Below are 17,613 nucleotides of genomic sequence, written 5' to 3' on the forward strand. Positions count from 1 at the left end.
CAGGTTGTTGGCGATTGGGACACCTAAAATCCTGAAGCTCTCAACCCTTTCTACTTCGTCCCCATTGATGTAGACAGGGGCATGTTCTCCTTTATAGAAATAGACAGTAGAAATAGAAAATAGACAGTATTGCAGTTGATAAGGGGGATGTGCTGGATATTCTAGAGGGTTTGAAAATAGATAAGTCCCCTGGTCCGGATGGGATTTACCCTAGGATTCTCTGGGAGGCAAGAGAGGTGATTGCAGAGCCTCTGGCTTTGATCTTCAGGTCGTCGTTGGTCTCTGGTATAGTACCGGAAGATTGGAGGACAGCGAATGTTGTCCCATTGTTTAAGAAGGGGAACAGAGACTTCCCCGGGAATTATAGACCGGTGAGTCTTACTTCTGTTGTGGGCAAGGTTTTAGAAAAAATTATTAGGGATAGGATTTATAGTTATTTGGAGAGTAATGAATTGATTGGAGATAGTCAGCATGGTTTTGTAGCGGGTAGGTCGTGCCTTACTAACCTTATTGAGTTTTTTGAGAAAGTGACCAAAGAGGTGGATGGGGGTAAGGCAGTTGACGTGGTATATATGGATTTTAGTAAGGCGTTTGATAAGGTTCACCATGGTAGGCTTCTGCAGAAAATGCAGATGTATGGGATTGAGGGTAATCTAGGAAATTGGATCAGGAATTGGCTAGCAGATAGGAGACAGAGGGTGGTGGTTGATGGTAAATATTCGTCATGGAGTTCGGTTACGAGTGGTGTGCCTCAGGGATCTGTTTTGGGGCCACTGCTGTTTGTAATTTTTATTAATGATCTGGATGAGGGTATAGCTGGGTGGATTAGTAAATTTGCTGATGACACCAAAGTCGGAGGTGTGGTAGATTGTAAGGAAGGGTGTCATAGTTTGCAGGGAGACTTAGACAGGTTGCAGAGCTGGGCCGAGAGGTGGCGGATGGAGTTTAATGCAGAGAAGTGTGAGGTGATTCACTTTGGTAGGAATAACAGATGTGTTGAGTATAGGGCTAACGGGAGGACTTTGAATAGTGTGGATGAACAGAGGGATCTAGGTGTATGTGTACATAGATCCCTGAAAGTTGGGAATCAAGTAGATAAGGTTGTTAAGAAGGCATACGGTGTCTTGGCGTTTATTGGTAGGGGGATTGAATTTAGGAGTCGCAGCGTCATGTTGCAACTGTACACAACTCTGGTGCGGCCGCACTTGGAGTACTGTGTGCAGTTCTGGTCCCCACATTACAGGAAGGATGTGGAGGCTTTGGAGAGGGTGCAGAGGAGGTTTACCAGGATGTTGCCTGGTATGGAGGGGAGACTGAGGGATTTGGGGTTGTTTTCGCTAGAAAGAAGGCGGCTAAGAGGGGATCTTATTGAAACATATAAGATGATTAGAGGTTTAGATAGGGTGGATAGTGATAGCCTTTTTCCTCGGATGGAGAAAGCTAGCACGAGGGGGCATGTCTTTAAATTAAGGGGGGGTAGTTATAGGACGGATGTCAGGGGTAGGTTCTTTACCCAGAGGGTGGTGAGGGATTGGAATGCCCTGCCTGCTGCAGTTGTAGATGCGCCTAGTTTGGGGGCATTTAAGACATCCGTGGATAGGTTTATGGACGAAAAGGGATTGGTTTAGATTAGTGGGTCATTGTTTTTTTTTAACTGGTCGGCGCAACATCGTGGGCCGAAGGGCCTGTTCTGCGCTGTAATGTTCTATGTTTACGCTTCATGAAGTCGATGACAATCTCCTTTGTTTCGTTGACATTGAGGTAGAGATTATTGTTGCCGCACCAGTTCACCAGATTCTCTATCCCATTCCTGTACTCTGTCTCGTCATTGTTTGAGATCCTACCCACTACTGTGGTGCCGTCAGCAAACATGAAAATCAGATTGAAGGGGAATTTGGCTGTACAGTCATAGGTTTATAAGGAGTATAGTAGGAGGCTGAAAACAGAGCCTTGGACCAGGATTTTGGAATTTCCCAATTCCCAGGTCCATTGAGAAAGGAAGCAGAGCTAGATCTATGCTGAGGAGTGAAATGGAGCAAGTATTGGATGTTTCAGCAGAAAAACATTTAGGGAACAATGATCATAATATCATTAGTTTTAGAATAGTTATGGAAAAGAACAAGGTGCAATCAAATGTAAAACAACATATCTGGAAGGGAGCTAAACTCAGTGAATTGAAAAAGGGTTTGATCCAGAAGGATTGGAATCAAAAATTGGTTGCACTTGAATAATGGGAGATCTTCAAAGAGGAAATGGTTTGGGTTCAGAGTAGAGACATTCTGGGAAAGGCATGGCATTCAAAGCTATCGCTAACTGGATGACTAAAGGATGTGGAAGTTAAATTGAAACAAATAATGGAGGTTTATGACAACTGCATTGTTAACAATAATGAGAACCATGCTGAATATAGAAAATATAGAGGCAATATAAAAAAGTGATTGAGGAGCAAACAGACAGCATAAGAATAGAACAGTTTTTCATATGATAGGAGATCCAGTGGTGCAATGGATGCTGTCCCTTCCTCTAAGCAAGAAGTCCTGGGTTCAAGTCTCACTCCACATGACCTGATGGCCACAGAAAATGCATTTGTAACATAGTCAAATAGGTTAATACCTGCATATCCTTTTAACAGGCCCATAGCAAGTGATCAGAGCAGAAGAGACACCTGGTAAACCTCCTTGGTGCAAAGTCACATTATTCAAGCTGTAGCTTCTGGTTCAGGCAATCTGTTCCAGGAAAAACAAGCTATAGAAAAGGAGATGTAAGCATCTGCTTTGTCTGCTTCATGCACCTCCAGACATGAAAAGTCTTCTAAATCTAACGTAAACAAGAATGCAAAAGTGGGCTATACAGTATTTTTGTAATGACACTGGAATCTGAGCATACCACGTCAGCCATTGTGCTGTAGGTCCACCTCTATTGTGATGGTTAATAGTATCTGTATGATTTCACTGAACAGACAGAGCTCCAGAAGTATGAGGAAGTTATGCATAAGGAGCGGAGGGAGCGAGAAAGGATACTCACAGAGTACAAGAAGCTAGCTGAAGAGAAAAGAACACAGGCAGAACGTGCAGAGAGACGGGTAAGAATCATGTCAAAGGGGCCTTTGATTACTGCATATACACTGTATATAAATATTTGAAAGGTCAAGTCTCTATAATCCCAGATGACCATAGTCTGTTCTTCCCTTTGAGGCAGAGGACTGACTGGTGGTGATGCAACCTGAGGATCAGCACACCTCAGGCAAGGGGCAAGGTTGAGAAGGCGGGGCTTAGAGTCATAGAGGTTTACAGCATGGAAACAGGCCCTTCAGCCCAGCTTGTCCATCCGCCCCTTTTTTTAAACCCCTAAACTAGTCCCAATTGCCCACGTTTGGCCCACATCCCTCTATGCCCATCTTACCCATGTAACTGTCTAAACGCTTTTTAAAAGAGAAAATTGTACCAGCCTCTACTACTACCTCTGGCAGCTTGTTCCAGACACTACAAGCCTCTACGTGAAAACAATGCCTCCTGGACCTTTTTGTATCTCTCCCCTCTCACCTTAAACCTATGCCCTCTAGTTTTAGACTTCTGACCTTTGGGAAAAGATATTGACTATCTAGTTGATCTGAGCCCTTCATTATTTTATAGACCTCTATAAGATCACCCCTAAGCTTCCTACACTCCAGAGACAAAGTCCCAGTCTATCCAACCTCTCCTTTTAATTCAAACCATCAAATAGTAAATCTTTTCTGCATTCTTTCTAGTTTAATAATATTCTTTCTATAATAGGGTGACCAGAACGGTACACAGCATTCCAAATGTGGCCTTACTAATGTCTTGTACAACTTCAACAAGATGTCCTAACTCCTGCATTCAGTGTTATGACCAACGAAACTGAGCCTGCCAAATGCCTTCAGCACCTTGTCCACCTGTGACTCCACATTCAAGGACCTATGAACATGTACCCCTAGATTTCTTTGTTCCATAACTCCCCCAGTGCCCTACCATTAACTGAGTAAGTCCTGCCCCGATTTGATCTACCAAAATGCATCACCTCACATTTTTCTAAATTAAACTCCATCTGCCATTCATCGACCCACTGGCCCAATTGACCTAGATCCCATTGCATTCCTAAATAACCTTCTACACTGTCCACTATGCCACCAATCTTCATGTCATCTGCAACTTAGTAACAATGCTTCCTAAATTCTTATCCCTATCATTAATATAAATAATTATAACAGTGGACCCAGCACTGATCCCTGAGGCACACCACTGGTCACAAGCCTCCAGTTTGAAAAACAACCCAAGCCAATTTTGTATCCAATTGGCTACCTCACCCTGGATCCCATTGGATTTAACCTTATGCAACAACCTACCATGCGGTACCTTGTCAAAGGCCTTACTAAAGTCCATGTAGACATCGACGACTGCACTACCATCCTCTACCTTCTTGGTTACCCCTTCAAAAAACTCAATAAAATTCATGAGACATGATTTTCCACTCACAAAGCCATGCTGACTGTCCCTAATAAGTCCTTACATCTCTAAATGCCTGTAGATCCTTCTCTCAAAATACCTTCTAACAACTTATCCACTACAGATGTGAGGATCACCAATCTGTAGTTCCCTGCAGCCCTTAGACAAAGGCACAACATTTGCTACCTTCCAATCTTCAGGCATCTCACCTGCGGTTGTCGCTGACTCAATTTTCTCTGCTAGAGGACCTGTAATTTCCTCCCTAGCCTCCCACAATGTCATGGGGATATTTCATCAGGTCCTGAGGATTTATTTACTTTGATGTGCTTAGAGACTTCCAGCACCACTTTCTTTGTAATATATACACTCCTGAAGACGTCACTATTTATTTCCCCAAGTTCCCTGATATCCGTGCCTTTCTCTACAGTAAATCATGATGAGAAATATTCATTCAGGATCTCACCCATCAATAGGGCAACTGCCACATTGCCACATTCCACAGGCAGTTCTTCAGTAGTCTGTATCTCTGTGCTGCCACTTACACTTTCTGATCACTTAATGGACACATTTAGCACCCTTCTCAGCTTATTTCATCATCATTTACATTCCCTTTGTCCAGTTCTAGGCCAACAAGGGATAATAAATGCTGGCCAGCTAGTGACACCCATATCCCACAAATGAATTAAAAAAAGTTTAAGCCCTCACCCCCACCCTCTTCTGATTTTCTTTACTCTTAGCTCTGACAAAGGGCCATCCAGACGCAAAATGTTGGCTCTATTCTCTTTTCATAGATGCTGTCAGACCTGCTGAGATTTTCTGGCATTTTCTGTCTTTATTTCAGATTTGAGCATCCATAGTATTTTGCTTTTATCACAACAGGTGGGAATGTGAAGAAATGTCATCTCAGAAGTTAAAGATCTCACCCTGAGAAATACTGACTGTAATTGTAGCTCAAGTGGAATAGCTGCACCTAATCCCTCCCTTGCAAAACACCAGCAGTAGTTTGCAACATTAGGAAACTGGTCAGATATCTGTGAATGATAATACACTGTTTTGTGGTGACTTTTCCAGGCAATGCGAGCTGCTGCTCATTCTGATGAGCTGCACTTTGAACGACCAGCAAATCAAGAAACTGGGACTGAGGAAAAGGCCATCACCACATTTGAGGAATCCTTCCTATGGATCAAAACTGTGACTGGTGTTAGTGATGTACAGGTGAGGTGTGCCTCATGCACCTATGGTTCCAGTGTAGACATTGAGCTCCAGCCTCTGTACAAGGCTCTATTGACTTTTTCAGGGTAGTCAGGAAAAAGCTCGCCTGGAATTCTTTGATATTCCAGCTGGTCAGCTCCTATATACTGTGAGAAAATTAACAGAACATCAAATAAAGGAATCTATTTCTCCTTGTTCATTGCAGATGTTTATATCTTGGCTTACTGCTACTTGTTCTATTACTGTTAAATTTGAGTGCTAGCTCAAGTCCAATGTATTAATGGCAATAATATCATGTTTTTCTGCCATTTTCTCAGGTGGCTGATGAAAGCAATAATTGTGATGAATAAAGATGCTTATCTGTTCAATTTTCAGACAGAACTCAGAATAATTGTAGTTAACTGGTCAGGATAAAATATTTTTGCAAACATGGGAAGCTCGGGCTCCCCGACCAGAGTCAACTGAACCATGGAATCAGAATAAAGGAACCCAAAAGAGAAAATAGAAATCTGTTACAATGGATTGTGAAACTGAGTGGTGGCTGTGTCTCAGTTCTAAATGTATAGAATATTGAGTTTGTCTGGCTTCAGCCCGTGTCCTGCTCTTGGTTGCAGGATGTTGTGAAACGCTTCGTGACGCAGGGAGAGAGCTTAAAGCACTTGGAAGAGTTGGAACTGGAAAATGAAAAACAAATGGTGCAGCTGAGGGAGGAAAAGGAGAGATTACAGGCAGAGTATAATCACTTGAAATATTCAGGTGAAGCCAAACTCTCCAGGTATGAAGAATATTTGTGTATCATGTCCATGCATGTAGATGATAGTTTTGTTTTTATCACCCTACATCTTGTCACTGAGGTAACCCCAAATGATGTTTTTTTTGTACTATATGGTCTTTGCAACCGACACATCCTACACAGCTGGACAAATTCCATACATGTGTGCCTCATGTACAGTCCCTCCTGTTATATGTGACCTACCAAGTGAGTTCACAGCAGGAAGCAAACCCAGCCAATTCAGTTTACAATTGAACATATTCAGAATTTGAGAAAAACTGGGTCAGCTGCAAATTTGGAGATGGTATTTTGAGTAGAATGAGTACTGTAGATGTAGGAAAGTCACTAATGTATCTATTACGAAACTTTGCTGCATCAAGTGTTAACAAATGTCAATTTGGCTTGGTTGCTAGTGCTTACACTTCAGGTAATAAAGTGTGTGGATGAGTATAGACACCAAGTAGCTCAAATAAAGAAAAACAAAGAACAGGGAAGGACAATCAGTCCTCCAAGCCTACGCTGATCATGACGCCCTAACTAAATTTTAAACAACCTACTGCCCTTACTTGGATCATATCCCTGTATTCTCTCCCTATTCATGTACCCATCCGGATGCCTCTTAGATGTTGCTAATGTGCCTGCTTCCACCACCTCCTATGGCAGCACATTCCAGGTACCCATCACACTCTACATAGAACATAGAACATTACAGCGCAGAACAGGCCCTTCGGCCCACGATGTTGCGCCGACCAATTAAAAAACAATGACCCTCTAACCTAAACCAATCCCTTTTCGTCCATAAACCTATCCACGGATGTCTTAAACGCCCCCAAACTAGGCGCATCTACAACTGCAGCAGGCAGGGCATTCCAATCCCTCACCACCCTCTGGGTAAAGAACCTACCTCTGACATCCGTCCTATAACTACCACCCCTTAATTTAAAGCTATGCCCCCTCGTGCTAGCTTTCTCCATCCGAGGATAAAGGCTATCACTGTCCACCCTATCTAAACCTCTAATCATCTTATATGTTTCAATAAGGTCCCCTCTTAGCCGCCTTCTTTCTAATGAAAACAATCTCAAATCCCTCAGTCTCTCCTCATAGGACGTCCCCTCCATACCAGGCAACATCCTGGAAAACCTCCTCTGCACCCTCTCCAATGCCTCCACATCCTTCCTATAATGTGGGGACCAGAACTGCACTCAATACTCCAAGTGCGGACGCACCAGAGTTTTGTACAGTTGCAACATGACGCTGCGGCTCCTAAATTCAATCCCCCTACCAATAAACGCCAAGACACCGTATGCCTTCTTAACAACCTTATCTACTTGATTCCCAACTTTCAGGGATCTATGTACACATACACCTAGATCCCTCTGTTCATCCACACTATTCAGAGTCCTACCGTTAGCCCTATACTCTACACATCTGTTATTCCCGCCAAAGTGAATTACCTCACACTTCTCTGCATTAAACTCCATCCGCCACCTCTCGGCCCAGCTCTGCAACTTGTCCAAGTCTCTCTGTAAACTATGACACCCCTCCTCACTATCTACCACTCCTCCGACTTTGGTGTCATCAGCAAATTTACAAATCCACCCAACTATACCCTCATCCAGATCATTAATAAAATGGGGCAGTGGCCCCAAAACAGATCCCTGAGGCACATCACTTGTAACCGTACTCCATGACAAATACTTACCATCAACCACCACCCTCTGTCTCCAATCTGCTAGCCAATTCCTGATCCAATTAACTAAATCACCCTCAATCCCATACATCTGCATTTTCTGCACAAGCCTTCCATGGTGAACCTTATCAAACGCCTTACTAAAGTCCATATATACCACGTCAACTGCCTTACCCCCATCCACCTCTTTGGTCACTTTCTCAAAAAACTCAATAAGGTTAGTAAGGCACGACCTACCCTCCACAAAACCATGCTGACTATCTCCAATCAATTCATTACTCTCTAAATAACTAAAAATCCTATCCCTAATAATTTTTTCTAAAACCTTGCCCACAACAGAAGTAAGACTCACCAGTATATAATTCCCGGGGAAGTCTCTGTTCCCCTTCTTAAACAATGGGACAACATTCGCTATCCTCCAATCTTCTGGCACTATACCTGTGACCAACGACGACCTGAAGATCAGAGCCAGAGGCTCTGCAATCGCCTCTCTTGCCTCCCAGAGAATCCTAGGGTAAATCCCGTCCGGCCCAGGGGACTTATCTATTTTCAAACCCTCAAGAATATCTAGCACATCCTCCTTATCAACTGCATGAAAAAGTTCCCCTGCACATCTCCTTTAAACTTTCCACCTCTCACCTTGAACCAGTGCTGTCTTGTAATTGACACTTCCCCCCGGGAAAAAGCCTCTGACTATCCATCCTGACTATTCTTATCGTAGTTTTCTAGACCTCTATCAGGTCTCTCCTCAGCCTCTGTCTTTCCAGTGAAAACAATCCTAGATTATTCAACCTCTCCTCACAATCAACACCCTCGAGACCAGGCAACATCCTGGTGAACCTTCTTTGCATTCTCTCCAAAGCTTCTACGTCTTACTAGTAGTGTGGCAACCAGAACTGCACGGAATACTCCAAATGCAGCCTCACCAAGGTTTTATATAGCTGCAACATGATTTTCCAACTCTTGTACTCAATGCCCCGGACGATGAAGGAAGCATGCCCTATGCCTTCTTAAACACCTTGGCCACCTGTTACCACTTTTGGGGAACTGTGAACCTGCACACCCAGATTTGTCTGTATGTTAATGTTCCAAAAGATTTTGCCATTTACAGTATAATTCACATCAAAATTTGATCCTCCAAAATGCATCACCTCACATTTGTCCGGAGTAAACTCCATCTGCCATTTCTGTGTCCAAGTCTCTAATCTACCTATATCCTGTTATATCTTCTGACAATCCCCAGTACTATCAGCAACTTCATCAATCTTCATGTCATTCGCAAACTTAATAATCAGACTACTCACATTTTCCTCCAGATCATTTATATATACTACAAACAACAGGGGTCCCAGCACTGATCTCTGAGGAACACCACTAGCTATAGATCTCTGTTCTGAAAAACGTCCTTCCACTGCTACTCTCCGTCTTCTATAACCAAGCCAGTTCCATCTAGCCAGCCCACCTCGGATCCCCATGTGACATTAGTTTATGTATCAGTCTGCTATGTGGGACCTTGTACAAAGCCATGCTGCCTGTCACTAACTAGTCCATTTTCTTTCAAATGTGCACATATCCTGTCCCTGACATCAGTGGTTGGGAAGCTATTGGAGAAGATATCCTTATCTTCTCCAATAGCTTCCCCACCACTGATGTCAGCTTCACTGGCCTATAATTTCCTGGATTATCCCTGCTTCCTTCCTTAAGCAAGGGAACAACATTGACTATTCTCCAGCTCTCTGGAACCTTGCCTGTTGTCAAAGAGGATGTGAGAGGCAGTATGCGAGGGAGGTTAGACAGGTGGTGGAGATGGGAAATGCCCAGACTGAGGGGCTGAAGTGTATATATTTTAATGCAAGGAGCATAGTGAATAAGGTAGATGAGCTTAGGGCGTGGATAGCTGTTTGGGATTGTGATGTGGTGGCCATTACGGAGACTTGGATGTCTCAGGGACAGGACTGGGTACTTCAGGTGCCAGGCTTCAGGTGCTTCAGGAAGGACAGGGAGGGTGGCAGAAGGGGTGGTGGCGTGGCACTGTTGATCAGGGATAGTGTCATGGCTACAGAGAAAGAGGATGTCGTGGAGGGATTGTCTACAGAATCTCTGTGGGTGGAAGTTAGGAACAGCAAAGGGTCAAAAACTTTGCTGGGTGTAATCTATAGGCCGCCCAATAGTGACAGGGAAGTTGAAGTGCAAATAGGGAAACAGATTCTGGAGAGATGTTTTAATAACAGAGTTGTTGTGATGGGAGACTTCAATTTCCCAAACATCGACTGGAATATCCCTAGGGTAAGGGGTATAGATGGGGAGGAGTTTGTTAGGTGTGTTCAGGAGGGTTTCCTGACGCAGTATGTGGACAAGCCTACGAGGGGAGAGGCTGTACTTGACCTGGTACTGGCGAATGAACCAGGGCAGGTGATGGATCTTTCGGTAGGAGAGCATCTTGGATATGGTGACCATAATTCTATCTCCTTCACAATTGCGTTGGAACGAGATAGGATCAGGCAGGCTAGGAAGGTGTTTGTCTGGGGTAAGGGGAGATACGAAGAAGTCAGGAAGTTACTCGGACAAATAAACTGGAAGGAGGCGTTCTTAGGGAAAAGTACCGAAGGAAGGTGGCAGATATTCAAGGAATGTGTGTCTGGAGCTCTGAATGACAACGTTCCGATGAGACGAGGGGGTTTTGGTGGGTCGAGGGAACCGTGGTGCACAAAGGATGTGTTGAACCTAGTCAGGAAGAAAAGGAAGGTGTACAAGAGGTTCAGGGAATTAGGAGATGTTAAAGATCTTGAGGAGTATAAGGACTGTAGGAGGGAACTTAAAAGGGAAATTAGGAGAGCCAGAAGGGGTCATGAGAAGACCTTGGCGAGTAAGATTAAGGAGAATCCCAAGGCCTTCTATAAATATGTGAAAGGTAAAAGGATAAGAAGAGAAGGGATAGGACCGATAAAAGGTGAGGGGGGAAAGGTTTGTGTGGAACCAGAAGAAATGGCGGAGGTGCTTAACGAGTACTTCGCCTCAGTATTCACGGTGGAAGCCGATCTGGGAGATTTTGTTATGGATTTGCAGCAGATGGAAAGGATTGAGTACGTGAATATTAAGGAGGAGGATGTGTTGGAACTTTTGAATTCTATCAAGGTAGATAAGTCGCCGGGACCAGATGGGATGTACCCCAGGATACTGTGGGAGGCGAGGGAAGAGATTGCAGAGCCCCTGGCGATGATCTTTGCGTCGTCAATGGAGACGGGAGAGGTTCCAGAGGATTGGAGGATTGCGGATGTAGTTCCTATTTTTAAGAAAGGGAACAGAGATAGCCCGGGAAATTACCGACCGGTGAGTCTGACCTCAGTGGTTGGTAAGCTGATGGAGAGGCTTCTGAGGGACAAGATTTACGAACATTTGGAGAGGTTTGACATGATCAGGAATAGTCAGCATGGATTTGTCAAGGGCAGGTCGTGCCTTACAAGCCTAGTTGAGTTCTTCGATAATGTGACTGAACACATTGACGAAGGAAGTGCCGTGGACGTAGTGTACATGGACTTCAGCAAGGCGTTTGATAAGGTCCCCCATGCAAGACTTCTTGAGAAGGTGAGAGGGCATGGGATCCAAGGGCCTTTGGCCTTGTGGATCCAGAACTGGCTTGCCTGCAGAAGGCAGAGAGTGGTTGTGGATGGGGCTTTTTCTGAATGGAGGTCAGTCACCAGCGGAGTGCCTCAAGGATCTGTTCTGGGACCCTTGTTGTTTGTCATTTTCATAAATGACCTGGATGAGGAAGTGGAGGGATGGGTAAGTAAGTTCGCTGATGACACGAAGGTCGGTGGTGTTGTGGATGATCTGGAAGGATGGCAAAAGTTGCAGCAGGACATAGATAGGATGCAGGACTGGGCGGAGAAGTGGCAGATGGACTTCAACGCGGATAAATGTGTTGTCGTCCATTTTGGCAGAACCAACGGGATGAACGAGTACACTATTAAGGGCAGAAGTCTGAGTAGTGTTGAGGAGCAGAAGGATCTTGGGGTCCGGGTCCACAGGACTCTTAAATCGGCCTCGCAGGTGGAGGAGGTGGTCAAGAAGGCGTATGGTGTACTGGCCTTCATTAATCGAGGGATTGAGTTTAGGAGTCGGGAGGTAATGCTGGAACTTTATAAGACCCTTGTCAGGCCTCATTTGGAGTATTGTGCGCAGTTCTGGTCGCCTCACTATAGGAAAGATGTAGAAGCTATTGAAAGGGTGCAGAGGAGATTTACAAGGATGTTGCCTGGACTGGGAGGCATGCCTTATGAAGTTAGGTTGAGGGAGCTGGGACTCTTTTCCCTGGAGAGACGAAGGTTGAGAGGCGACCTGATAGAAGTTTACAAAATGTTGAGAGGAATAGATAGGGTGGACTCTCAGAGGCTATTTCCCCGGTTTGAAATGGTCGCTACGAGAGGACACAGATTTAAGGTGCGGGGAGGGAGGTTCAGAAGTGATGTTAGGGGTAAGTTTTTCACTCAGAGGGTGGTGAGTGAATGGAATCGGCTGCCGTCAGTGGTGGTGGAGGCGAACTCGCTGGGGTCTTTTAAAAGACTTCTGGATGAGTATATGGGGTTTAATGAGATTGAGGGTTATAGATAGGTCTGTAGGTTGGTAGGTGATGTGGTCGGCGCAACTTGTGGGCCGAAGGGCCTGTTTGTGCTGTAGTGTTCTATGTTCTATGTTCTAAAATATCTGTTAAGACCCCAGCTATTTCTTCCCTTGCCTCCTGCAGTAACCTGGGATAGATCCTATCTGGCTTGTCTACCTTAATGCAATTTAGGATATGCAACACTTCCTCCTTCGATATATTGTCAGTAAATAAATCTATGAAAATATAGTAGTATAGATAGCTGAAGCCTAAAAAAAGACATTATGGGCTTTATAAATAGGTGCATAAAGCACGATGATGAATTTGTGTAAGGCACAATTATAGTACAGTATGCAATTTGGAAATCCCATTATAGAATGGGACTTAAGCCACCAAGGAAAGGGATGAGGTTCAAGGCTGATTTGCAGGGTGAAGGTTGAGCGGACTGGGCCTATACTTATTGGAGTTTAGAAGAATGAAAGATGATCTTATTAAAATGTATAAAATTCTGAGGGGGCCTGACAGATTAAATCCTGAGAGGATGTTTCCTTTCATGGTCAGGCCTAGAATTGGAGATATGGTTTCAAAATAAGGGGGCTCCAATTTAAAACAGAGGTGAGTTATTTCTTCTCTCAGAGGGTCATTTGTCTTTGAAATTCTCTTTCCCAGACAGCAATGGAGGCCGGATCATTGAATATATTGGAGAATAAGGTGGAAAGATTTTTGAATGACATGTCAAGGGTTGTAGGGCACAGACAGGAGAGTGGAGTTAAGACCACTATTAGCCATGATTTTATTGAATGGTGGAGCAAGCTTAATGGCAGAATGACCTATACTGGCTCCTATATCTTACCTTCAGAAAATTTAAAATAAATCAAGGTCTGTGGAGTAGTGCAGGGTAGTGGAATTAGTTTAGGATTGATGCAGGACTATGGGGAGAGAGTAGGACAGTGGGATTAGATTGGGCTAGATGCAGAACAATGTGGAGAGAATGGGACAGTGGGATTACATTGAGCTTGACTGCAGTCCTATTGCTGTCGTATGAAGCCATGCCATTGTGTGTAGGTCTACCTGTACTGTATTTCAGAATTCGTATTGGGTTTAGGTCTGCCATTCATTTTAAGCTCACTAGTTGTTCATTATTGCTTTAAATCAATGTTTCTGCTTTTCTTGCGGTTTTTAACACAGTGAGCAGAAATTGTTAACGGAGCTGCAGACTCACCTCAACAACGAGCAGAGCCGACGAGATAAGATGATGGAGCACCTTGAATACGTCAGCCATATCACTATGTCCATTAAAGCAGGCGTGGAACATATCTATGAGAAATTGCAACATGTACAAATTGTAAGTGATGGCCACACACAGAAAGATCAATTTCAGGGTATCTGTACCAATGGATCATCTGATTAGTTCCAGAATTTTTTTTATATTCATTCATGGAACATGGACATCGCTGGCTGGCGAGCATTTATTGCCCATCCCTAGTTTCCCTTGAGAAGGTGGTGGTGAGCTGCCTTCTTGAATTACTGCAGTGCACATGCTGTGGGTCGACCCACAATGCCATTAGGGAGGGAATTCCAGGATTTTTACCCAGCGACTGTGAAAGAACGCCGATATATTTCCAAGTCAGGATGGTGAGTGGCTTGGAGGGGAACTTGCAGGTGGGGGTGTTCCCATCTATCTGCTGCCCTTGTCCTTCTAGATGGAAGTGGCTGTGGGTTTGGAAGGTGCTGTCTAAGGACCTTTGGTGAATTGCTGCAGTGCATCTTGTAGAAGTACACACTGCTGCTACTGAGTGTTGGTGGTGGAGGGAGTGGATGTTTGTAGATGTATTGTAGAAAATGTTTCCATTGCTCAATTTCAGAGTTTTGATAGGTTTGTTAGAATGCGATCCTGTTTCTTATTACTGATATCCAATTAGTGTTAAATATTTTTCTGTGACTGTTTGAATGTTTACAATGTTTTCATTGAGAAGATATTCAAATGAAGTTTTTCATATGATGTCATTTGTAAAATAGGAATTGTATATGCGATCTAATAATGTATCAATGTTGAAAGGCGCTACATTAATGCAGGGTTTGTGAAGTTTTTATATAACTAGCTTAAGTCTTAATTTTACAGTCAAAGGGTAATATTCCAGCTGTGGTATTGAGCCCTGCGTCAAATGAGTATGTGTTGGACTTGCTATTACTAACAGAGGACAAACTCCTTAAACTATATGGAGATCTGGAGGGAATTGACATGAGGAAGACACTGCAACTGATTGAGGATGATGAGGTGAGATGACTTATTGTGCAGCTTCTTTTTGCTCTCATTGTTTTTCATAAGGCTTGAGTCACCAACAATACCAGTTTGTGCAATGAGTCCCTTCCATTGCCTGAAGTGGGAGAATTCCATGAATTGGGGTCCCATAAACACCTGAGGGTTATGGACAGGAGAGGAACAGTTCAAACTTCACTGAATGGCACAGTGATGAGCACTGCCACCTCACAGCGCCAGGGACCCGGGTTCAATTTCAGACTCAGGTGACTTCTGTGTGGAGTTTAAATGTTCTCCCCATGTCTGCATGGGTTTCCTCTGGGTACTCTGGTTTCCTCCCACAGTCCAAAGATGTACGGGTTAGGTTGATTGACTATGGTAAATTGCCCCTTAGTGTCAGAGGGCAATACATGGAGTTATGGGAATAGGCCTGGATGGGATTGTTGTCGGTGCAGGTTTGATGGGTCAAATGGCCTCCTTCTGCACTGTAGGGATTCTATGATTCCTCTTCACCACGTTAGAAAGCAGAAGGTGTTTGAATTAGTTTTAAAAGAATAGACAGTGACGTATTTCCCAGTTCTTCACTCTTTTTTGTGATCTGATTTTGCTAATAATCCACAGCAAACTTGAGTTAGAATTGTGAGCAATAGGTAAAGATGTTGTTAACACATATATTTGTAGAGCATAGAGAAATAGCTTGAAGTTAAATAGATTGGATATAGTTAGGCATATTGATAACCCACTTTATGGAAACAACTGTGAGTTTAGTCACAAACATAGGACATAGGGTTCGATGCTGCTAACACAGCAATAATTAGGGATAATAAAAAGACTGCCTGTAATGTAGAGATAACATCAGAGATGTGATGTGCAGTGAAGCATACACCACATCCTGCAGGAATGTAAGAGGCCCACGTTATAAAAAGCAAATGGTCTGCAAGATGTGTTGTTTCTACAACTAAGCATAAAAGGGGAAAAGGTCACTGAGATGGTTGGGACAGCAGTGATTAAGTTGGCAAAGGATTGATTACCGCCAATCTGAACTGGACATGTAACAGTATTGGATAAGATGGATGAGTTTGCTAATGCACTCTTGTGATAACAGGAGACATTGTTAGATGGGATAGGAACTTAGGGCACCTCGAGCCAATAGGAGAATGTCAACACATAGATGGGACAGGGACCACCAATTAGGAGAGAACATCACATTGCAAAGCCATCACAATGCTTGTAAAAAAGGTATAAAATGTGCTGTAAATCTATGTGAGGTGTGCCTATTTCGCTAGACACCCGGTCTTGCAAGAACGTCAAATAAAATCTTGCTCCTTCAGAACTTGACTTGACTAAATTGTTTAACTGTGAGCTGTGTTTCTCACAGAATTAAGTCAGAATGTTAGTTTATTTCATATATCCAATCCTGGGAAAAAGGAGAGTCCACATGTCCCACTCCATACATGCACACAGTAAAGAGGGAATAGAGGAAAGGAATTTTATAATACAAGCACCAAGAAAAGTTAGTATTATTTCACATGAGTTCCACAGTCCAAAGTCAGAATCTAGAAGTTGTTTCTTTCATGGTGGCATTCTGTTATGTATTTCTGACTGGCTAAACAATACAAAAATCCTTAAAATGAGTTATGTTGTTGCATGATGGGTTTTTCTGTGGTTAAACCACTTGGCAGGCATTATTCAGTGATTTTTAGGTTTATTGTTTTAGGCTTTATGGAGTTGATTCATTACATTTCAATCCCTCTTCAGCTCTACAAGAAGAGTCACAGGGACTCAAAAGATTAGGTGGATTGGCCACGCTAAGTGGTTATGGGAGTAGGGTGGAGGAGAGAGCCTGGGTGCTATTCTCTTTTGGTCGAGACTTGATGGACTGGATGGCCTCTTTGTGCACACAAGTGATTCTATGAAAATGTTGGAAGGATTTTCTGGCCTTCCCACGACATGTTTCTCACAGCAGGAGGCAGTGTGCCATTCGCCAGTGGCAGATCTTCTGGGATTTCCCATTGAATCCACCCATGCCACCAGGAAACCCATGGCATCTGTGGGACCAGTAGTTCCTGCTGGTGTTCCTGTTCACTCTGTTTCTTTCACAGATGTTGCCAGACCCTCTGAATATTTCGAGCATTTCCTGTTTTTATTTCAGATTCCAGCAACTGCAGTATTTTGCTTTTTCTCTTACCTAATCCGGCTCCTGATGGTCTGTCCTGCTGAAGTTTAAACAGCATCTGGCTGTGAAGCCCAGAGATGTCATATTAAACTGTCCAAAAGGCTGGAGTCGTTCTTTCTCCACAATGATTTCAAATGGGATGTTTATATCCAGCATCTGGAATTGGCTTTATTTTGAAGGCTGATAATGTCTCAGTCATTAGTTGTTGAAAGGGTCTGGCATTTGGAAAGCTGTTGTCTGAGCTGATGCAATTGGCTTACCAAATGCAAATGATATGTTTGAAATTGGTCTAGACAGTTCCAGATGTGATTGTACTCTCCAAGCATAACGAGGTTTAATATTCCAGTTATTCTTGGTAGTGTCAATGAGCAGAGAGAACTCAGTGTACATGTGCATAGATCCCTGAAAGTTGGCACCCAGGTTGATACGGTTGTTAAGAA

The 17,613-nt window shown here is 43.6% G+C and overlaps 1 protein-coding gene across 1 annotated transcript in view; it reads left to right on the forward strand.

Moving 5' to 3' along the window:
- Nucleotides 1–17,613, forward strand: part of odad3 (outer dynein arm docking complex subunit 3) — a 43,556-nt gene that overhangs the window by 18,400 nt on the left and 7,543 nt on the right. Inside the window, exons 7-11 of the mRNA XM_080216344.1 lie at nt 2,960–3,082; nt 5,535–5,678; nt 6,290–6,450; nt 13,926–14,082; nt 14,860–15,015. Coding sequence (XP_080072470.1) covers nt 2,960–3,082; nt 5,535–5,678; nt 6,290–6,450; nt 13,926–14,082; nt 14,860–15,015 — 741 coding nt within the window. The remainder of the gene's footprint in view (nt 1–2,959; nt 3,083–5,534; nt 5,679–6,289; nt 6,451–13,925; nt 14,083–14,859; nt 15,016–17,613) is intronic.

The sequence above is a fragment of the Carcharhinus amblyrhynchos genome, chromosome 33, assembly GCF_965287045.1.
Source record: "Carcharhinus amblyrhynchos chromosome 33, sCarAmb.v2.hapA, whole genome shotgun sequence".
NCBI classification, from domain to species: domain Eukaryota; kingdom Metazoa; phylum Chordata; class Chondrichthyes; order Carcharhiniformes; family Carcharhinidae; genus Carcharhinus; species Carcharhinus amblyrhynchos.